The sequence below is a fragment of the Mobula hypostoma genome, chromosome 8 (genome assembly GCF_963921235.1).
Source record: "Mobula hypostoma chromosome 8, sMobHyp1.1, whole genome shotgun sequence".
Classification (NCBI taxonomy): domain Eukaryota; kingdom Metazoa; phylum Chordata; class Chondrichthyes; order Myliobatiformes; family Myliobatidae; genus Mobula; species Mobula hypostoma.
The window spans coordinates 59584600-59609015 of NC_086104.1; the positions used below are offsets into that span (position 1 = coordinate 59584600).

General features: G+C 39.8%; 1 protein-coding gene across 6 annotated transcripts in view; it reads left to right on the plus strand.

Annotated features, from left to right (window-relative positions):
- LOC134350565 (serine/threonine-protein kinase VRK1-like) overlaps window positions 1-24416 on the plus strand; it is a 102161-nt gene that overhangs the window by 39971 nt on the left and 37774 nt on the right. For all 6 annotated transcript variants that reach the window (XM_063055934.1, XM_063055932.1, XM_063055930.1 and 3 more), the window contains 2 exons: window positions 21196-21316; window positions 22644-22702. In XM_063055934.1, the coding sequence (XP_062912004.1) occupies window positions 21196-21316; window positions 22644-22702 (180 nt within the window). The remainder of the gene's footprint in view (window positions 1-21195; window positions 21317-22643; window positions 22703-24416) is intronic.

The following is a 24416-nucleotide window of genomic DNA, read 5'->3' on the forward strand; positions in this document are numbered from 1 at the left end:
CCATAATTTATAGAGAAACAATGCATTCGACTTGCTTAGTTGCACTTTCAGTTGAAGCATTTTCCTCTTTTGTGCAGCTCAGCCACTGATTTTAAAATAGTTTTCTTCATGGAAATCATTTTAAGTAGTTATGCAACACTTCAACAGGGACAAGTTTCAGTTGAATAAGGGATGAGCCAAAATATCTTGGTTGGGAAAGGTATTTTGATATTAACTCATCTAGGAGGACACTTTTAAAGATGTATTTAAAATGCAACATATGTAAGTAACTGAGGGAATGAAGTGTAAACTAATGGAGTGGATGTAAAAACAGATCAGACAAATAAAATGGGCATGAGAAAGAGGGGTTATTAACCTGCCTACAGGTTAATATGGACAAACTTTAGAAGGAAGTATATGCAAATGAGAAACCAGAAACTGCATGTGTTAGGATCTTTGAATATTTGTGGTAGGAGATGACTAAGGGGCTGTTGAAATTACAAGGTGCTCTAGTCTGTCCTGTTGCTGAGGCTGAGGAAAAGTAGAAGGTATGGGGGTCGCAGTCCATGATAAACTTTTAAAGACACATAGTAGATACTTCCAGAAAGATCAAAATAATTTCCCACCTCAAATAATGTTCCTTGGAAATTCAATTGCCTAATTATGTTTCTTTCAAAATTTTGCAATGGAAAATTGCCTTTTTTAATGGAACAAAGCGTGATTGTCTCCATTTCTGGGTCATGTCATGTTACCAGGGAAATCTGACCAACCACTTCCTTGTGTCTTGACATGTTCTTTGCATCAGGATTTCATAAGGTGATGTTTTTCCTCAAGTAGTGCTTCATTAACAGCATTGCCTGAATGTTGTCTCAGAAACTTTCATGGAGTACTATAAGTCAAGCCAGGCAGTGGTGTAGTGGCATTGGTGCTGGACTTCGTGGCAAACGGTCCCAAGTTGGAATCCGGCCGGCTTGTTGCACACTTTCAATCGTGCTGGGTAGAACGTCAAGCTAGTAACTCGGCCTTGTAAAAAAAGTCAGTTGCTAAGGAAATGGTAAAAATGGGAACAACAACTACTAGTTAAATCTTTTACTTGCCTTTCTAGCACCTGAACTGAACTGACCATAACCCCTTCAAGGATTTGATCCTGTGTTGTAGGATAGAAGCCTGAACTTGAACCAAAGCCCCAACTGCCCACTGACAATGAATTTTACATCAGAATTCTAGGCTTACAATGTTAAAGCTGTGATGAATGTTGACTGAGAATCCATCTTTGGGTTAAGTATAATTTAACATAGCATGATTTTGATTTGACCTTTTTGTTTGTAATATAGTTTTTAACCACCTGTGATAGAAAGGATATGATGAGTGTGCCTCTAATTAGACAACCTTCAATTAAAAAGTCTTTGAAAGTTAAATTTAGCTAATATTGTGCTGCTACTCTTCTAGTGAAGCGTACTCCACTGATCGGATCAGTATCCACATGATTGTTGCTTTGACATTTTCAAATGATACTTAGTGGAGAATATAATGTTGGGGAATGCCTAATGCTGTCACTTCACACTGCTTAACAAAAATACCAATGAAAATGAACACATTACAGTGCTTCTAGTGTCATTTCATGGAGAAGTCAGTGTTCAGTGCTTGATCTATGTGACACTCCTTAGGCGTTGGCATTCTGTGTATTAAACACCTAGGCTTTTCAATGTCTGTGGCACACAGTGAAGAGCAGAATATCAGGTTTATCATAGTATTTGTGCGCTTTTCTGTATCGTTCCACGGTAATTAGCTTAAACCTTCAAAGGATTCGGTAGGATTGGTGTTTTTGCATGTGAGCAAGACTAAAGGAATTAGGTTATCTTTTGAGCTTCTCCCTTCCAAAGTATTACACTTACTGTTCTCAGCAGCTGCTGTTTATTTGCATTATTCTTTAATGCTTGTTTTCTGTGATTTCATGCCTTATGAAATTATAGAGCAGCCTTTAGCAATTTTTGACAGCTCTGTGGAGATTCAAAGAGGAATGCACAAACAGGTTCCTGTGCTGGTCGGGCCAGCTTCTGGAGTCTCCACTTCTTTATTGGAGTGACATCTCAAGGAATGGGACGTGGAGACAACGGTTCTCCACGGGCATTATCACACCTACAAACCACTTCCTGGAGAACAATAGCTCTCAAACACTTCCCATCTTGGTACTTTTTTTGGTCCTCTAAATCCTCTCTTAAGAGATGTATAAAACTTGAGGGTAAGGGTTAAGAGATGTAGAGCGGATCTGAAGGGGACCTTTCCACCCAGGGAGTGATGAATAACACGCACAAAATGTAGATTGGACAGCATATATGAAGAGGAATAAGGAGCTGACATTTTGTGACAAAACCATCCAGTCCTGATGTAGGGTCTCAGCCTGAAACGTCGCCACTTTATTCCATTTCATAGATACTGCCTGACCTGCTGAGTTCCTCCAGCATTTTGCGTGTGTTACTTCGTATTTCCAGCATGTGCAGAATCTCTTGTTTTCGGGAGTGATGAACATCTGGATTCACTGATAGACGCGGTGGTGGAAGCAGAGTCACTAACAGAGACATGCGGTGTCTAGTCGTTGAAGGCCTTGAGCCAAATGCTGCAGGTGGTGATTAATATGATGGCTGCCATGGCTAGCCAGGGCGTGGAGAATTGAATGACCTCTTTCGGTCAACATCTTCTGGATAGATCAAGAAACCATATATTTCACTTCTTTTATGTCTTTTACATTTGTTTTTCATCTTTACTGTGATTTTGGAACTGTTGGAGCCTGAGATTTGCAGTTTAGAGATCAACTGAGTGTTTCAGCACTGCTGTCTCAGAGAGGATTTTGGGAGGCAGAGACTGCATATGGGAATCTCATGGCAGGAAGGCTGCGGGATGGGGTGTGAGCTGATATTCGGCTCCATTTCGCCAATTAAAGCTTCCATTGTTTGCCAGTTGAAGTAACAAAGATTGAAACATCGAGGCGAATGCAGAAGGTGAGCGGCTTTTCATCGCTCTGCTGCCAGAGAGGAAAGGCTGCCTTTTTACCTCTGGGGGACCACTTGCTTGCCGTGCTTCTGGAGAGGGGAGACTGCCCTTTGATCGTTGATGGAAATACTCACTGCTAGAAAGAGAAAGGCCTGCCACTGTGCCCTGAGAATGTTACCCAGGTTTTCTGCGTTTTGGATATGGACCACTTTCTTGCAGGCATTTACATGAATAAAGAAGTACAATAGAATTTTACAAAACAGCTATACATAAAGGCTGACAGATAACCAATGTGCAAACAAAAGACAAACTTTGTAAATAAAAACAGTACTGAAGATGATGAGTTGTAAAGAGTCCTTGGAAGTTGATCTACGGATCATAGAATCAGTTCAGAAGAATGGTGATTGAAGTTATCCACGTCAGTTCAGGAGCCTGATGGTTGCAGAGTAATAACACATCTGGTGGTGCGGGACCTAAGGCTTTTGTACCTCCTGCTGATGGTAGTAGTGAGGTGCAGGGATGGTGGGGGTCTTTGATGATGGATGCGACTTATATGTGATTATGCATGGCTAAGCAGCCTTTTCCACTGGGCAACTAGGTTGCAGACCTATATTGCAAGTCTCAGGCTATCACTAATGGCAGGAGATTTCTTGGTAACAGAACAACCTCTAACAGTATTCTGAGTCAATTCACAATACCGTCAAGACGTATTGAATAATATTTAGAAAAGTCAGGCTAGAAGCAGTGACATGTCATGTCATGGGCAGGACCAGACAGCCAGTCCTCTGTGGGACATGGTCCTAATAGTTTCAAAATCAATGGATAATCCAACCTAAGTGGGATCTGAGTAACCTACATACAGTACCACTGAATCTCCCTTGATGATTTGCTATCTTAATCTCAAGTACGCAATGTTACGAATAAAAAGGCACAATCTGTATCATCCCCAAAGGGAAAGAAATGGGTTGTGGATCATTAATTACTTAGTTTCATTCTTAAATTCTGTTGCAAAATTAATTAGTGGAATATTATCTGCATAGTTCATTAGCTGATAAGATTCTAAAATCCGGTATTTATTCCTTAAACCATTAGCGATTTCTGCACTCCTTCCATTGTAGGCTGCTGAGAAATGCTGATTCTATTTGGTGCACTATTGATGGCCTTACTTCAGACTGTTAAGGACCCAAGAACGGAAATTCCCTTTGTATTCCCCTCTGTGACTTACGTTTCCTTCCTGGAGAAGTTCTTCATAACTTGTCTCTTTAACAAGTTCTTTTTCCGTTACATTCCCTAACAACCCTTCATGATGTGGTCATGAGCTCATGATCGCAAATATTACTTTGAATAATCTTTTGAACATCATCAAATATTTGTCTTGCTAAAGTTATGATGTAAATAGATAAAATTCGTGAGAGTTTTCTTTATTTGTAAAAGGCATAATTGGGAATGGATGTCAGCAGGGCAATAGAGGTGCAGCAAATAATGGAAATCTGTACTCACATGCATGGTGTAACGTGTACAGTAGGAATGGACTCCATATGCACAAAACTACTTGGCTTTTAATAGACAATAGGTGCAGGAGTGGGCCATTCGGCCCTTCGAGCCAGCACCGCCGTTCACTGTGATCGTGGCTGATCATACACAAGCAGTACCCCGTTCATGCTTTCTCCCCATATACCTTGACTCCACTATCTTTAAGAGCTCTATCTAACTCTTTTCTTGAAAGCATCCAGAGAATTGGCCTCCACTGCCTTCTGAGGCAGAGCATTGCACAGAACCACAACTCTCTGGGTGAAAAGGTTTTTCCTCCGTTCTAAATGGCCTACCCCTTATTCTTAAACTGTGGCCTCTGGTTCTGGACTCCCCCAACATCGGGAACATGTTTCCTGCCTCTAGCGTGTCCAATCCCTTAATAATCTTATATGTTTCAATCAGATCCCCTCTCATCCTTCTAAATTCCAGTGTATACAAGCCCAGTCACTCCAATCTTTCAACATATAACAGTCCCGCCATCCCAGAAATTAACTTCGTGAACCTACGCTGCACTCCCTCAACAGCAAGAATATCCTTCCTCAAATTTGGAGACCAAAACTGCACACAATACTCCAGGTGTGGTCTCACCAGGGCCCTGTACAGCTGCAGAAGGACCTCTTTGCTTCTATACTGAACTCCCCTTGTTATGAAGGCCAACATGCCATTAGCTTTCTTCACTGCCTGCTGTACCTGCATGCTTACTTTCAGTGACTGATGAACTACCTTGTAAATTTGTTACTTACACTCAGATGTTCCAAGTAGCAAATATATTTCTTTTCTAACTGTCCTCTTGGCCAGTTATTGGACTTGGACTGCTCATCCTCTACCTCCGTGAGATCTTTTTGTTGAATAAGAAAATTACTAAGTGCTTCTAGGCACTGATGCTCAAGACCACTCAAACTCAAAACTATAAAAACAGTTTGAATAACCAAAAGCTGAAGATGAATTTTCTTGCCTTTCCTTAATTGTTAGTTTTGGGGTTCATTAAACAAGGTTTTAATAGATAACTTTTTTAAAAAGAGCAACTTTTCCTTTAATTCTGCTAAGGTCATCTGAATAGCACCTGTTATTTCATAAATATTATGGGTCCTATTTCTGCTTTCCCTTTTCTAGAAAACATGCAATATGGTTTGTTTAATTGAACAAATGTTAATCCCATTTTGCTCTTTCATCCTAAGGTTGAGTGTTTCTAACTTCTTTGTTTCTAACTTCTGCCTCTGTTTATGGCAACTGCTCTGCTCATGACAACAAGAAACTACGGAGAATTGGGACACTGCTCAGCACATCGTGGAAACCAGCCTCTCCTCCAGGGACTCTGTCTACACTTCTCACTCAGTAAAGCAGCCAGTGCAATCGAAGGTCCCACCCACCCTGAACATTCTCTCTTCTTCCCTCTTCCATTTGACAGAGGAAACAATAACCTGAAAGCATATACCACCTTGCTCAGGACTAGCTTCTACTCCACTGTTAAATAGTTCCCTCATACAATAAAATGTCCTTTTGGCCTCATTATAACCTTGCATCTTATTGTTTACCTGCACTACACTTGCTCTGTAGCTGATACACTTTGTTCTGCATCTTGTTGTTTTTCCTTGCATTACCTCAATGGCACATTGTAATGAATTGATCTGTGCAGACTGTATACAAGACAGGTTTTTTCACCGTAACTTGGTATGTGATAAAATAAGTCAATATACCAATTTATATTTTAATATGCTCCCACCTCCATCCCTTTTTTCCCCTTTTCTCCTGTTCTCACTCTGTTCTGCTATTTGCTATCTACTGATAACCACCTGTGATTCCATCAGCAACTTCCATTATACTTCCACCCATTTTAGTTCCTGTATTTAACTCTCAATTTGTACATCTTCAGCAAATCTCAGCAGGTTTTGCAAACATTCGCACCCTGTTCCCTGTGCATGACCCTTCTCCCAGAACTGTGATGTAGTCTCCTTATCCACATCTTCACATCACAAGTCTTCCTTCTCAGTGGATCATTTATCTCCAGAATGATGCAGCCTTGATACGCATCTTTCGCTTTTTATGTTCCAAATGAGTTATTGTCTTCGTGACATCTTGGTCAAATCCGATAATCCCTTTACTTATTGTCATAATCCAGGTTTCTTATCACTAACATTCGTTGTGAACTTTCTTGTTTTGTGGCGCAGTATGGTGCGACATTTAAAAATTAGAGTAATTACAGAACTAGGTAGTGTAAGAGAAGAATACCTTGACCATTTAGAAATCTGCTGGAGGGTGTGGTTGGGCCTGTGATTGAGTTCGCTGAGTCTACAGCTGTCTGTAGTCTTTTGATTCTGTACATTGAACACTTCGTACCAGGTAATGATGCATCCAGTCAGAATGCTCTCCATACACCTGTAGAAATTTGCAAGAGCCTTTGGTGACATACCAAATCTCCTCAAACTCCTAATGAAAATTGCCCCTGGCAGTCTTTCTTCGTGATTGCTTCAGTGTGTTGAGCCCAGGACAGAAGATCTGAGATTTTGATGCCTATGAATTTAAGTCTGCTCACACTTCCCACTGTTGGCCACGCAGTGAGGACTAGTGTGTGTTCTCCCAAATTCCCCTTCCTGAAGTTCGCAATCAGTCCCTTGATCTTGCCAACATTGAGTGCAGGTTGTTGTTGCAATACTACTCACTATAATCCATTGTCAAGGATTCCCATTGCAGACTAATGGGAATCCCATTGTACAGTGGCTCACATTTTGGAGCTAGTTGAATAGTACTGAAGGAAGGATATTGAATGCTGAACAGCAGCCTGACGTGTATTGATGTTGTCTAAATGCTCCAAAGCTGAGTGGAGAGTCAGTGAAATTGCGTTAGCGGTAAACAAATTACAGCAGATCCAGCTGCATGCTCCTATAGGAGTTAATTCTAGCCACACTCAGGCTCTCAGAGCAGTTCAGTAATGTGAGTGCTATTGGGCGATTGTTGCTGAGGCAGCTGACCCTGCTCTCCTTGGGAACTGGGAACATTGCTTCCTTCTTCCTAGCAATTCCTTTAATCAGAACTTGGGTAGAAGTGACATTAATTTTATGCGTCTGCACGGTCACATGCCCCATTTATGCTGCCTGCACTTTTGGAAATATCACTATGCTGTCCTTCTCATTCTTTTGGCTGCTTTCCACGGGTCATCAACATTATGTGCATGTCATATGACATGGGCAATCATGGTCTTTGACCTGATTGTTCTTTGCTAATTTTTCTACGGAAGTGGTTTGCCACCTTCTTGGCAGTGACTTTACAAGATAGGTAACCCCCATCGTTGTTGACACTCTTCAGAGATTGTCTGTTTGGCCTCAGTGGTCGCACAACCAGGATTTGTGATACACACCAGCTGCTCATCCGACCTGCTCCCATGGCTTCATATGACCCTGATCAGGAGGCTAAGCTGGTGCTACAGCTTGCCCAAGGGTGATCTGCAGGTGAGCGGAGGGAAGGACCACCTTACACCTCCTTTGGTAGAGATGCATCTCCACCTCGCCACCTGTGTTAAAGTCATAAAAACAAGCATAAGCAAGTTTAATGATAAACGGATCTATCACCACAGCTGACTGGAAATTTTGCTTGCATCAATGTTGGTGGCTTTGAAATTTCTGTTTTGAACAAATTTATTTCTTTGACTTTGTGTAGGCAAGTGACTTGAGGAAAACTTTCAGGTCATGCTGAAAAGAATATAATGACCTGGCAAGAAGCTCTCTGCAAGTATTGTAGTTATATTAGGTTTCCACTATGACATTCAGTTAGTAATGCTTAGGGCTGCTGAGAAGGCTTCCTTAATAAGGGAGGGTTTTTGCAGAGTGTTGAAGATATAGGAACATTTCATTTATTATTTCTTCATGGAATATTTTTTAGGTGCTCCGAAAGTCACTGATATTCTTCAGGGAATTTTGCTGAATTGTTTCATTGGTACAAATAAAATAACATTGGCAACGAGTTTGCCATTTGGAAAAATAAAATACAGAAAATAATTCCAAGTGTAAGGGCCAACAATAGATTGCTGTGCGAAACTGATCCTTGAACAGCTGCCAGATCTATTTCAATACATGAAAATCCAGGCAATGTGAAAGCCTCCCAGTGAATAGTTTAGTATACTTCCTGGATGTGTCATCACAAAGGACAAACTGTCAAATCATTAGCTGGTCACAGAACTGTGAGGCAGGTGAATTCTTCATTATTATGGCATTTTGGATGAGGTTAATGGATTTTATTTGCATGGAATTACAAGATGTAAGGAAGATCCTGCAAAGTTGCAAGGCAGATAGAAAGATAAATGAAGACTATCTTGGCCACTCTGGAGAAGCTGTCCTTGTGGCCTTGTACCCAGCATTCCTCAGGCCAAGGGACCGCAGGGGGAATAGGCAACTGGACTACAGTGCAAATCCTTTTAAATGTTTTTTTTTGGGGTGTATCCAGTGATTAACTATCTTTACCAAGTTGTCCAGAACCAACCAGTCTGATTTCCCTCATGCTAAGGGTGCCAGGGTATAACTGAAACACATACATGGTATGGTGCATCAGAGTCAGGATTTATGAGGCTGAGGAAGCACAGTAAACCTGTTCAGCTGTTACGGAAAGAACCACAGAGACCAGAATGTCTCTGAAAGTCATGCAATAAATTAGATGCAAAGTTTAAAAAAAAATGAATCAAATATATGTCGTCGTCATCATCATTATGTATCGCGTCATATGACGTGGGTGATCATAGTCTTCCATCTTCTCTATCCATAATGATTATTCTTGGGAAATTTTCCTACAGATGTAGTTTGCCATTACCTTCTGAGCAGTGTCTTTACAAGCTGGGTGACCCCAGCCATTATCAATACTATTCAGAGATTGTCTGCCTGGTGTCAGTGGTTGCATAACCAGGACTTGTGATATGCAACAGCTACTCATACGACCATCCACCATCACTTTCAAGTGACTCTGATCAGGGGAGCTAAGCAGGTGCTACACCTTGCCCAAGGGTGATCTGCAGGCTAGCAGAGGAAGGGGCACGTTATACCTCCTTTAGCAGAGACCTATCTCTACCCCACCACTCACAAATATATGCACATATTTAAACTTACCTTATTTTTTAAAATTATGTTTTACAAGTTTCTGTAATATTTAGGAGAGGATTTTGTCATGATCGGGAAAAGGTTTTAAAATTTCCTATCAGCATTTTTGATTTTTCAGTACCCCCAGCCACATGGAGTGGTTTTCGGTTGTCCGTCTTTGGTATAAGTCTTCTCATTTTCTGTGACCACAAGACATTGCAGTGGCTGCTAGGCCAACCTTAACCACAAGACCACACTGATCAGGTCAATAGCCCGTGTAAATTTCAGCTAATTGAAGTAAAATCATATATTATGCAGCGGAGAGTTGCTGATCTATGTGGCTTTGTAACAGATAAATTTTCTGAGCAGAGGATGAAATTCTTAGATTGAAGCTTTAGTTTATACAGCATGTACATTCTGGAGAAAAGCACAACAGTTTATGCTCATGGGATAAAGAGTTGATTTTTGCAGACGCAGAAATAGATCAACTAAGTTTTAGTGTAAACCTTGATTGGCTCTACATGATCAATATTGGTCTATGAGAAGATTTAAGTATTCCTGGTATGAATGTTTAGCCACAGCCAGTGATTTTAAAAAGACCATAAGTCAGTAAGGCATAGGAGCGGAATAAAACCACTTGGTCCATTGAGTCTGCTCCACCATTCCATCATGGCTGATTTATTATTCCTCTCAACCCCATTCTCCTTCCATAACCTTTGATGCCCTTCCGAATCAGTCTCCACGTTGCATTTGCCTTCCTTACCACCGACTCAATCTGCAAGTTAACTTTTAGGGAAACCTGCAAGAGGATTCCCATCTCCCTTTGCTCCCCATTTATTCCTTCTACTAAAGTGCATGAGCATTCACCTCTCTACACTGTATTCCATCTGACACTTCTTTACCTATTCTGATCTGTCTTAAGTCCTTCAACAGACTCCCTGCTTCCTCAACACTGCCTGCCCTTCCTCCTGTCTTTGTATGATCTGCAGACTTAGCCACAAAGCTATCAACTCCGTCATCCAAATCATCGACATAGCTTGAAAAGATATAAACGCATACCAACCCCTGCAGAACACTACTAGTCACCGGCAGCGCCCCCTTTATTCCCACTCTTTGCCTCCTGTCAGTCAGCCAACCTGCTAACTATGCCAGTACCTTTCCTTTAATACCATGGGCTCTTATTTTGTTAAGTGGTCTCATGTGTGATAGCTTGTCAAAGGCCTTCTGAAAATCCAAGTAAACAATATCCACTGACTCTTCTTTGTATATCCTGCCTGTTATTTCCTAAAAATAATTCCAGCAGATTTGAAAGGCAAGATCTCTCCTGAAGGAAAACATGCTGACTTTGACCTACTTTATCATGTGCCTCCAAGTACTGTACTCCCAAACCTCATCCTTAATAATGGAGTGCAACATCATGCGAACTATTGAAGTCAAGTTAGCTGTCGTATAATTTCCTGTCTTATGAACCAGGGAGAGAAATATTATGAACCTAGGTGAAGTGGGGACCGTGCTTCCCCATCCATCTGCGATCTGAGGAAAGCTACAGCACCCACAATAATTCCTACATTAATCAAAAGCATTTTAATAGTCTGCTTCTAACAGTTGTGTAAGGCAGTTTTTAATAGACCAGGTGACTTAATATTCTATTTACAGATTGTACTTTCCAGAATGTTCACGGTAATTCTTGTGAAGGGATTGTCAATGCTATAGTAGCCTAAAGGAAGGCGGGAGAAAATGTGAAAATTCCTCAGCCCTTGGAAGATTTTGTGCATATAAGTGAAGTTGTATCAAAGCCTTATCACATTAGTTAAAAGGACGTTTTTATCCTTTTTACCCTTTTGTTTTTGCCAAATTCAGGTCTTATTAGAACATGGAGGTACAGCACAGGAACAGGCCATTTGGCCCAGAATGTTGTACTGAACCAGCTAAAAAAACAAGTCAAAAGCACCCAAACGCTAATCCCTCCTACCTACCCAATGTCCATATCCCGCCATCTTCCTTACATCCATGTGCCTATCCAAAGGTCTCTCAAAAGACTCCAATGTATTTGCCCCTACCACCATACCAGGCAGTGCATTCCAGGAATCCACCACTCTCAGAGTAAAAAATCATACCCCTCTCATCCCTCTTTAACTTATCCCCTCTCACCTTCAATACATGCCCTGTTAATTCCCATTTTTGATTTGTGTCACAAACCCCATGATGTCTGAATGCGTGTGATGCAGGAGTTTCTGCATGCTGTACTGTGATTGAACAAGACTGTTGTCCAGTTCTTGTTAGAGAATCATACCATGCTTTGCTGGTGGCCTTTTGCTTGCAGTTGTAAATAACATTGCCACACACAAGTGTGTAGGAAAGTTTTATAATGGCTCATTACAGGGTATTTGATTTCATAAATCTTGAACAAAGCATTAAGATTCTCTTATTTCTAGTTGTAAAGCCATTGATAAGAATACACCAGTGCAGGGGAAGCCATCGTGCCTCGGCTAGTTCTCTGAAAGGTTATCCAGTTGGAACTGTGTCTCTTCTATCTCCCCTTGACCCAGCAAAAAAGTAAATTAAAGAAATTGTTCAGTCTTTGGACAGTTACTTTGTAATTGAGTTTCATCTCTCTTTTAAGCATCACATTCTAGATCATAATGTCTGTTCATCGTAACAATCATGATAAACTTTGCCTTTTAATATTAGACCATAGACGATTTACCACTAAAAGGATATACAAGTCCCTGGGGGTGCTCCATTGATGACAGATTTAAGTGGAGCACCAACACAGAGGCAGTGTACAATAAGGGCTGGAGTCACCTCTACTTCCTGAGGAGACTGAGGTCCTTTGGAATATGCAGGGCTGTCCTTTACAGGTTCTGCCAGTCTGTTGTCACCAGTACAATCTTCTATGTGGTGGTGTGCTGGGGCAATGGCATCAACACAAGCGATGCCAATTGGCTCAATAAACTGATTAGAGAGGTTGGCCCTGTTCTACCATAGCCTCCAGTGTGTCCGGTTTGATTTCTATAACAAAGGACCCTATGGAAAATCCTGGAAATTCTGAACAATGTGTCTCACCCTCTGGCTGAACAGAGGAGCACTTGTAGTAATAGGCTAATACAACTGTGCTGCTCCAAAGAGCTCTACATGAGGTCATTCTTACCCTCGGCCATTAGGCTCTATAATGAGTCAACCTATAGCCAGGGAAGTTATGGCCCCCTCTTGTTAGACTGTTTAAGGTAACATTTTTTTTATTCTTTCTTACTTCTCTTCTAATATTTGTATATCTGTGCACTTGTAATGCTACTGTGACACTGTAATTTCCTTTGGGATCAATAAAGTACCTATCTATTTACATATCCACCTAAAACTGTAGGCTTGTCCAGAGATCAGAGATGAATTGACGCAGTAAGATGTGAACTAAAAAGTAAACTGACAAGAATGCTCTCCTGAGGTTGAGGTTAAAATATATTGAGGCACAGTAGTTATTGTGCCATTCTATCCAAGAGAAAGAAAACTGCCTTGCTAACCCTTGTCCCAGTGAGTTTAATTTAAGGTAAAAACTTGATACTCTGTGATGGCTGTTGCTCCATCACTTACCTGAAAGGCACAAGCAGGCTTTTAACAAAGATAGGAGAGTGTGTACTGTCGTTTACCTCATGGAGGGATTGCTCATATTCTTGCTTTAAGGAGCTTGTTCACAGCATGGTAAACTATTGTGCAAAGAAAATATAAATATTTTAACATTTTGTTTTAACTTTGCTTAACATTTCTTGCCAAATTAAACCCCACAGGTACCAGAAATTGTTGAGCACTGTATTTCAGTTTATTTTAATATAAATATTTTGCTGTACACCCAGCACCCTCTTGGTAATGTAGTGGACATATATAGTGGACCCAAACAAATTAGGCTGCTTTGTAAAATTTTAAAATACAGATTTTCAGTACAGCTTAACCGGATCCTGATTTATTTCTCTATACTGTTACAAGCGTCTATTTTTAAGACTGCCACTTCTTATCATTGATTTTTAGATACTGTGAACAAATCTTGGTTGTGCTGTTGTGCTCATAATTAAACCAGAACAAATTATATGGCTGGATGAGACTGAAGTTCATGTGGTAGTTTCTCAAAGCCAACAGAGTAGAAATCCATCGTCTGCATTAGAATATAAAACAGAGAATAGTACAGCATCGTACAGGCCCTTCAGCCCATCACATTGTACCAACTTTTCAGCTTCCCTAAGATCAATCTAATCGCCCAATATGGCCCTCTATTTTTCTGTTATCCATGTGCCTATCTAAGAGTTTCTTAAATGGCCCTAATTTATTTGTCTCTACCACCACCCCGGCAATGTGTTCCATGCACCTACCACTTATCTCTCATGTCCCCTTGTACTTTCCTCCAGTCATCAAAAAATTATGCCCCCTTGTATTAGCCATTTCTATCCTGGGAAAAAGTCTTTGGCTGTCCACTCAATCTATGCCTCATCTTGTGCACCTCTATAAAGTTGCCTCTCATCCTGTTTCACTCCAAAGAGAAAATCCCCAGCTCGCACAACCTGTCTTCATAAAACAAGCCCTCTAGTCCATTCAGCATCCCAGTACATCTCCTCTGCACCCTCTAGATGAATTAAATGCACGTGCAATGAAATCTGGTTCTGAAATTCTCTTGTGTTGAAGAGCGGGGGCTTACATTCATTCTGCAAGTGCAGATGTCACTGCTTTCTACCCACACCCACAAGCCACCTGCCCTGACATTTTTTCACAGCTGTCACCACAAGACTGTGAGCTGAAGGTGTGGCAAGATGGTGGATTATGTATGCATATGGGTTCAACTCCAGTTTCCCTGCAGATTCTGTTGTGGAAATCACAACGATAATCAATACAGTATTGCCAGTTTCTTGCAGGTCTGGACGTATCAGTATACTGACCTGTCCCTGTAGTTAGTTTCTCCTAAAACGGTCTATTGATTTCATATGTAGAGTCCAGTCAAGGTACCCAGACTAAGTGTAATTTAGAATGTATCGTAGAGATGAAATTCACGTGTGCTAAGACTCTGGGGATGACTGGCCTCAGCTCAAGTAGTGGACGGGGGGGTTTGTTGTTGTTGTGTCTGATGCTGATTATTATGATTGACAAGGACGCAATCTGCAATTGTAGTAAAGCTCAGTATTCTCTCACCTTTCTGTAATCCCCTGCCTTTTGACTTGAAGAGGTTTTCTTACCTTCCTTGCAACAAAAAAAGTAAAAGATGTTCCTGTCATTTCCAGATCCTGCTCAAGAATAGTGCTTTATATCAGAATTCCTTGTCACCTTGTTAGCTAATGCCAGTGGGATACTTGCCATCTCTGAGTTTATAATTGTGGCTGCATACAATGACAAGTGAGAAGAATACCATTGAAACTCTCACTTCGCAAAAGAATGGAGACCTGGGTGTATGTTGTGTTCCTTATGAGAAGATCCCTGGTTTTGCCTGGGATTCAGAGCTTTACCCATGGACATTATTACTCCAAGTCAACTAAAAGTTGAATAAAGATGGGCCATTCAGCCCTTGTTATTATGGCACTCAATCAAATCACGACTGATTAATACCTCAGTCCCATTTGCCTTGTTTCCATCCATTGTTTGGATATGATACTGGGCAAGGATGATTTTAGGCTTTGGCATTTCAGATGACCCTGTATCCACAATACTTTGGGCAGGTTTTGGACTTCCTATGTCTTTTCCTTTTTACTACCAGATGACTTAACACTCATGTTATAATTTGGTTGTCTTGGTCTGCAACCTTCCCCTCATCCACCTGAAGAAAGTTTGTTCTCTCTGTCTACCCTGGTATATTTCATTCTCCGTATAAAAACCTCGCTTGTCATGCCTAAACGTAAACACAGGGGAACTGTGAAGCCATGATGCTACAGAACTGTAATACAGTTGGATTATGACTGTGATAAGATTAGAAAAAAATTACAGGAGGAACACTGGGAAATTTCATCATGTTGCTATGCTGCTGTGTGTCTGAAAAATAATGGTTGTGAAGTCAGTCTACTAGGAAAGGACCATTGGCTCCATCATTGAAATTTTTCTAAAATAAAACAAAACAAGGCTATTTAATATGTTTTATGAAAAATGCTTTGTAGTAAAACTTGCTCCAAACCATGATTGATTTATTTTCCATCTTTTTTCTTGAAATAATATTCTTTGTCAAAATCTGGCTTCATTTAAGTAATTCCAGCTGTAAGCATTTCACAGTACAATGGTCTGAATTGTCATGGCTGCCACAGTTATGCTTGATTTAGATTTCATCGTTTGGGTGACATTAACGTAACATTAGGTATGAATGGAAGGGAAAGCAACTTTTTGTTTGTGAGGCTGCTGCTTCTCTCAGCGATTGTTGTAACCCCACCTTTTTATTTAATTTAGAGATAGAGTGCAATAACTGGCCCTTCCAGCCCAACAAGCCCTTAGTTACAGCATTATGACCAATTAACCACAAGTCTTTGGAACGTGGGAAGAAACTGGAGCACCTGGAGGAAACACACACAGTCACAGGGAGATTGCACAAACTCTGTACAGAGAGCAGAATTGAACCCAAATCGCTGGCACTATAATAACGCTATGCTATCCGGTATGTTACTGTGCTGCCCACCTGCTCAATAAAATATCATATGAAGAATGAATTTACCCATTGTAAAATAGGACCATGTTATTTTATAAATACTTGGAGAAATTGCTGCTACATAGGGCTGGCCAGGTTGAACCTGCGCTTTCTGTGATCTTGTGTATCTCCCCACACTGAAACATTGGTTCTCTTTATTTTTATTGGTTACTTCTCTGGTAACCCCTGAGTGTGCACAAGAAAATGTAGTCTCATCTTTACCTTATCCTCTCGGCAGGCTTACTTGTGAATGGAGATTCTGTGCAAGATGCCTGCAAAGCTGAATGTGGACTTGTATATAGAATGCCAAAATTTGTGATCAATGCAATCTTGTCACTTCATGTCTATTAATGAACCATTTCACTGTATACAAACGTTTGTATTATATAGGACTTGTAAATAAGAAAAACAGATTTTCATTCAGCTATGTAAAATATTCAATGTTAAATACAACTGCTACATTGATGGGAAATTGTTCTCTATGGATAGGAAGTAAAGTTTGAATTCAGGCTGCAAGCAACCTGTAGAATTGCTTCTTTTCACTGCTGACATTTTGCTCTAATCCTTGAGGAAGCATGGAGTAATTGAGTGCGGCATCTCCAAGGGTGTGCTGGCAATCGGTCCTCTCTGTCCACAGAGCAGCATTCAGATATCAGTGCCCACCCTTCCGTCTGAGACCAGCGGTGAGGCACAATGAAATAGCAAGAACATTAAAATAAAACTGGGAAGTATACTGAAATAAGAACAAATGGTTACATCAACATTAATTTTTTAGTTTCCTCTACCTTTGGAACTGAGTTTTACTGTGTTCCTGACATTGACCTTTTGCCCGGAGACCTGGTTTGAATCGAAACCAGCCGGAACATCCATGTTGGGCCTTGGATCATGAGCCAGGTTTCTGTTGTAATTCAAGTGGTTTCTACAAAGCCGGAGTGTTTTTTTTTCTGCATCAGGTGTGCCAGGGAATTCTTGGCTTTCATATTTTAAAATACAGGAAGATAGCAATACAATGAAAGTTCATGCACAGATACTGCCTGATCTGCTGAGAGTTTCCAGCATTTCCTGCTTTCTCACAACTACAGTATCTTCCCCTTGGCATACAGTGGCGGGCTTTGCCTTACAAAATCCTATATTTTGATGCAAACTTAAATCTGTTATGTTTCTTAGCTGTTTCTGTCATTGCAGTCACTTAATGCAAATTAGTTACCTAACTAGTTAAGGTTAATAATATGTAGGGGGATGGCTGAGGGTCTAGTCACTCATAGCTGTTAAATGGTGCTTTGAAGTGGAATGATGTCAATAGACATCAGTAGTTTCTGTACTGAAATATCAGTTTAATCAATAGCATAGAAATTCATGCAATTGCATTGGAATGAAATTGATCGCTGCATGTGGCTGGCTGACGAAGTGCATTTTGAAACTGGATCATGTGGCGTCTCTCTCTGCCTGAAGGAAGCTGGAAATCCTGTGGTAATGCTAGTCATCTTGCAGTGCACGTTGGCTGGCCTTGCAGCATTGGTCTGTGATGATGTGACAAGAAAAGCGACTCAGCCATGATGGAAAGAACAGGCTGTCTGGTGCATCTTTGTTTGGGGAGACATGCAAAGACTTAGCTCGGACAGAACAGTTTCCTCATCATTGTTCCGGGTGCACTGATGGCTGTTTTGTGAAGCGCTGCCTGCAAGCTATTGTGTGCAGGTGAGTTAATTCTGACCTGTGCCAGCATTGTGCTAGACAGAATCTAGGCAGTTCCAAATCCAAGGACAATATTGTACTATTTTCACCACAGAAGCAAAATCATAACAATTACACAAATGGCAGGTGTTGAAACGTGAATGGATTCCATGTTATTAAGAAATGTCCTGAGGCTGGGATTTGAAAATACATTGTTGGAACAATGACCAGAGTTAGCAAGAGAATAATTAACTGCATTCAGTACCTTAAGCATTGTTGAGAACTTAAACGAACATCCTGGGAGCTGCCATTAACAAGTGACTCAACTGGACAGACCATCTAAAGGCCCTAACAACTGGGACAAGTCAGGAGGATGGGGTATTCTTTATCAAGTGCTCTCCTCATAACGAGACAAAGAAACTTGGCTCAAATTATGATTAGGTGAAATGTAGCATTACTGTTGCCGAGCAACAAGTGTGGACATTCTTAGTGATAGCCACAGGTAGCAACTAGCTTACTGTATGGCAGGGTTGATCCCCCTCAGAAAGAATTTTGAAATTCGCAAGATGTGAGGAGGAAAGAAAATCTTTGAGGAAAATGAGCTTTTGTAAGTGCTTAATTTTGTTACTTTAACTGTATTAGTATATTTTAATTAATTTGTTTTTAATGAAATGTCTTTTAAGCAACTGTTTTGAACTGAAAAACTTTTGCCCCTCTGCATTACCTTTCGCTAGATAGCAGATAGCAATGTCCCAGATAGCAAGTTGTCAAAACGTCAAAACGTAATGTAGCTTTATAAAACTATGTAAGTTTCTTTGTGCTTCCTTTATTCCCAGTCTTTACAGTTAACACACACAATGATCTAAGGTGGGTTAGACTGCCATCTGCTCAACTGATAGGCTCTTTATGGTCACTTTAAGTGCGGAGTAAACACGAATGCTTGTGTCATACTGCTCTAATACGGAACACCCATTGCACAGACAGACTAATTATAGTGTTGCCCATTATTCTCACATATCATTTGATGCAAAGCAGAGGTCAAGCTTGTTCTGCTTGATCTATCACAGAGCAAACTACTTTATTGTTGTCAATATTACAAGCAAATTACCAGAGAGCACAATGAATAACTTTATTAATTAAAATCCTGCACTGTCAGCTTTTGATAATTACTGCGAATTATTACTGTATCCGAGTTATGTTTGAACTTTTTAACATTGTTAGTGTCACTGAAATGGTAGTATCTAGATTAATGCACAGGCTGCTTTGCAGCAGTATTTCTAGTCACTGAAGCATGTAGTCAATATCTAATTTCTCTGGAGATACCAAAATATTGCAGTTTGCAAAATTAGATGTTTTTTAAAGAATTGTCTGTTTGCACAACACCACTGAAGGTCTATTATTGTGAATAGTAGAATGTGTAGCATTGCTCTAGAACTCTGGTCCAGCAGATGTAGTTATATATTGAGTTATTGGTAGTAGGCAGTTTGATTCTTCTGGGCTACACGGTGAAGTGAAAAATTGTCCTTTTTTATGTGAATACAATGCAAGCACCTGAAAATGCCTGCAAGAGTAATTTATTATGCATCCACTGATAAAACTCTTCCACATGCTGACACTTTGTTGAGGAGTATAGATTCATACTACAATCATTGACATTTTTATAAATATACAGTGCTTTTGTGGAAGTCTGCCAATCTGGGAACTAATTAGAATTCTGAGAGCTATGCATATCAAATTCCTAAATGGGATGAAAGCAGTGTGATCTTTGTTCACACTGGTTCTGTATTTTCTAATCTGCTTGTACACCTAGCTCAGCCTCACCTTCTGAGCCCTCATATTTTTCTTATTTATCAGACTGCTTGTCCGACATCAGGTATCTGAAGAGCAAAGTTTTCCTTGGAATAAATAATGGAAAGATCAAAGCCATCACCTGTAGTCCCTGTCACTGATTATGCTCCTGGCTTATGCGCCCACATCCCTGAACTCAAAATGTAATGTGCAGTCTTTTGTCTTTGAGCCAGTAGTGTTACCACAAAGTCACAGCTGAACACCTTAAAAAACAATCCCCTTAACCTAATCGACACTGCTGAATTAGTATGTCTGGATAATAGACCTGATTGAGGATTAATGATGTGGGTGTTAGAAGAAGTCAAGTTGGTATTTTTTTCCCAGTAGTCAGGTAATTTCTAGAGCCAATTGATATGTGGTATCATTCTTGAGGTGAGATTGTTTCAGTGAGAAAAATATTTAAATGAATGCCATTAGCCATTCCAAAACAGGGATTCGATAATGAAGTCTCATCGATTACTTAAGACAACTGAAGTGTGTTCAATTTTGTGGGAAATTTAGTTTTTCCGGAAGTTACCAAATGTGTCTTTAGGTAGTTCAGCTCAACAACAGTGATTTAAAGTTAAAGGGTAGGAATAAAATGGATTATAACTCCACAAATTTAATCAATTTAAAGCACATGAAATATGTTGAAATGGAATAAAAAACAATATGTTTATGATAGTGGAAACTAATTCTGTGTCCTTTTACCACTATGTTCATGTCCGATCATTTAAATCAATAGTAATTTTAGATTGTTGCAGCCTGCTTTCATCTGTTTTGTAGATCGGCACTTACAGTACAGTTAAATAATTTAAAACTGGCCCCTTACAAGTCTTAAGTAACACTTGGCATTTTTGATTCACCCTGCGAATGATGGTTGTTTTCAGCGACTTATCCACTATTCATTTCAAAAGACTGCAGTCAAACTGAACGCAATAACGTGTGTGCTGGCTTTGCCGTTCCTGCTCTACACTAGATGGCAGTTTTGCCTTTTCCTCAAACTTCGTACTTGTGCAAGTAAGGAAAAGGCCATCAGTGTTTAGTCTGTGCGCGGGGTCTCCGAATGGGTGATTCAGACCCTGTGGACTTCCTGGAACATGTGTTAGCAATTTAAAGGCAGACATTTATTTCTTTGTTTTACTGCTGGCTCTTTAAGAAAGTGTTGCTGCTGGATTATGAGCTGTCTGGATCATGTCAGAGGCCATAGGGATCAAGTTCATGTGACAGGCCAGACTGAGGAAGGATGAGGTTGGGGGGAGGTAAGGAAACTGACCCCTGCTTTTATTACACGAGTCACAGCCTGTCTGTGAACCAAGGCCAAAATTTTGGGCGTTCCAACTCCAGTGCAGCTGAACAAACAAGACACTTGTCTGCTTGGGTTTTACACATTTCATCAACAACAGTTAAATGAAAGGTTTCTCTATATTTTCCTCAAGTGATTTTTAATCCTTCATTCTTAATTTCTCTTCCTCAATCATGTTCTTGCAGCTCCATCCAGACGAAGTGACCTGGAAATCCTTGGCTACTGCTTGCTACAGTGGCTGTGTGGGAAGCTGCCTTGGGAGCAGGACTTGAAGGACCCTGTAGCAGTTCAACGAGCCAAAGTCAAGTATGAATTTTCTTCCGTTTCATGGTTTACTGTGGCTGGTTTGGGGGTGGGGGGGGGGCAATCTTCAAAGCACATCAATTCCTCCAGAGTATCACATTTCAACCCTACTCCCCCCATGTCCATGTATTCTTTTCATTCATAAAAATAACCTTACATTTTCCTCCTGAACGCAGTGAGCTCCTCCAGCATTTTGTGTGTGTTGCTTTGGATATCCAGCATCTGCAGAATTTCTGATGTTTAGTCATTTCAAAGTCCTTGCATATTTTTGCTGGAACCATCTGAGAATTTCTTAGTTATTTATATTTGTTATGTCATTTAGCACTAGTAAATACTAATTTAGATTCGTTATATAAATGGATTCACTGTTTTTGTATTCAAATGTACATAACTGTGCAGAAGTTTTATTTAAGGGATAAATAACGATTGGATTTGTAGCAATAGATATGTTTATTTACATTCAGAAATTTTACCAAGCTTCTGCTTTGGTTTGTGGAAATGTAGTTTGAAAGTTAAGAACTGATTGAAAATATGTTAACTTATCAGAAATAGATATTTGAAAGTTAGTTAATAGTAGCTGGATCCTGAAGTGAAATATCATAGTAGCAAAGAATATCAGACGCTGACATAAATGTTTCAATGCTTCAATGTATATGGGACAAATAAAATTAATCAATTTTAAGCATTGCTGGCAAAAGTTATGCAAGAAGACAACAAAGTCAGAAAGAAATCAATGCGTTAGTCTGCTGAATTGGGAAGATCTAAAGCTAGTCACGATGAAAAAGTACAGTACTGAATTAAGAAAAGGAAGGCATGTTGGAGCCATGATTGATAGGGAATGGACTGAAATAATTATTTTGAAAGAAGGAAGTGCAAAGATCTTTCAGAAACTCAGTCGTCCTTGGATGGGAAGTCAAATTTAGCAGTACATTATAATCAGCAATGTTAATAATGCATTGCAGTGTTAAAATGAGTGCATGTGCAAGAATAATTTTGTCCAAGTTTAACAAATTCACAGCTGCTTAAAGTATCTACAATATGTAGTATGTGATGCATAAAATCTTATCATGTTGGCAATGTAAATCGTACTTGCAAAGCAGATAATTATTTGGTTAAGCATTTAAAATGTCAAGTAATAAGAGTACAATATTTTGTGAGTTTAAATGTGAGTATTGCTTGTATCCTTAGTAAGTATGACAAAATGATGAAAGAGCTAAAGTTCAGATTTTAGCTTGGATACATTTTCTCAGCATGCTGGGTTTGTTGCTGACATTTTTTTGTTATCAGAAAGAATTCTATAACTTATTAAGATGTTTTAATTCTTTTTCAGATTTATGGAAAATCTCCCTACTTCAGTCCATCAGTGCTTTCCCTCTGGATACGATGCTAGTAAGAGTGTTACCTACAATTATACTGGTGTACTTTCTAGGCATCATGAAATACCAGCCTGCAGTAGTCTTTCCCAGTCAGGACAATAGTCAGTTTTCAAGCAGCCAGTGAAGTGACTACTTCATCTTTTGCTCATTAGGCAAAAGGATTTCCAGTATCTTTTGTTTATAACCTATTATCAGATATATTATCTATTTGTGCAGCAAGTGGCACAATTAGCATTTCAAATGCAACATTATTGATTCATTTTTTAAAATAAACATGCTAAATGGATTTTAGGTGAAAAGAATGACTTAATTAACTGGAATGGCTGCAGAGAATAAGCAATATTATTTCCCATTCATTGCAAGTTGGCTGTAGATTTTAAGCAGTATTATTGGCACTGAACCTTAGCATTTGCCTGACAAAGATTTCCCTGCACATAAACCCTAATATTAATCAAGAAAAAGACAATCACAGGAGTTAAATCAGGAATCGAGAATAAAATCATTTGCACAAATTAAAAATTTCTTCTTTTAAATATATTTAGTCTCCTCATACGTCAAATGCTTGTAGTGAAGAGGGCAACAATGCTAGACAGATAAACAATCTGACCTTCCTTAAGCACCTTGGGTCATAAAGCAACACTAACCCCTTGTCAACTAATACTTAAAATTCTGTTCTTTCATGTAGAGGAAGTGGTTCTTCCCAAAAGGCAGACTGAGATCAAAAATTATCACCGTGCAAATCTTGCGGGAGAATCCATTTTCTACCATTCTACACACACGCAATCTAATATTCAGAGCAGCCTGTTCCAGAGGAGAAAAAAAAATCGCCTTATTTAAAAAGTGCTGTTTTTGATTTTGACCATATGTTGCTCACTGACAGGGATAATGCCGAGGTGATCCAGCTGTTGACGGAGTTAACTTATTATTAATTAATCCTCCTCCCTCCCCCTGTGTTATGCTGGGATGTCATTCTGAATTACGTGCTCCACTAGCTGGAGTGGGGTTTGAAAGAATAATCTTTTGGTTCAGATTGAGTGTTGAATCATGGAGCTAATGATGAGACCTTGATGGCAAAGGAACTTTTACCTGGAACTCTTTTCCGGAACATAGTTTTACACAATTGAATAAATGACAAATAATATGCTGACCCTGATTAACCTTAGGAAGGTTACTCGGGATCAATAAAGCTTTCTGTAGAGTGAACCATGCAGCCCACATTTGCTCAGCTACTATTACTTTGATTGGGTTCATCGTTTTTTGATGTGTGCCAGCTTTAGAAGAACACCAGCAAACTTTTAAATTGCACTTCCTGTATTCTTCATTTTTCACTGCCAAATGAATGTGATCATACAGAATGTTCTAACGTGTTCATATAATACCAATGCTGACAGACATTCTTTTATTTTTTTTCTTACCCCTCATTAAGGCAAAGTATGACACCTGCTCTTTTTTTTCGGCTCCTAAGTTGCATTTTTTGTTCTGATTGTCTTCAGTTATCCTGTGCAGGCTAGTGCAGCTTTTCTTTTTAAGAAGCAAAAAGAATTTTAACATTATTTTACTTGGCCTGCACTCCACCCCCAGATTCAAATAAAGCAAATAATGGAGCACCCATTCTTCAAGTTTCAGATCCAGTTTTTTGAATTTTGAAGTAGACTTGTACACGGTTTTGAGTGCTACACAAACTGTAATAGCCTTTTCAGTATGGATGGGAGTGAAAATCACCAATG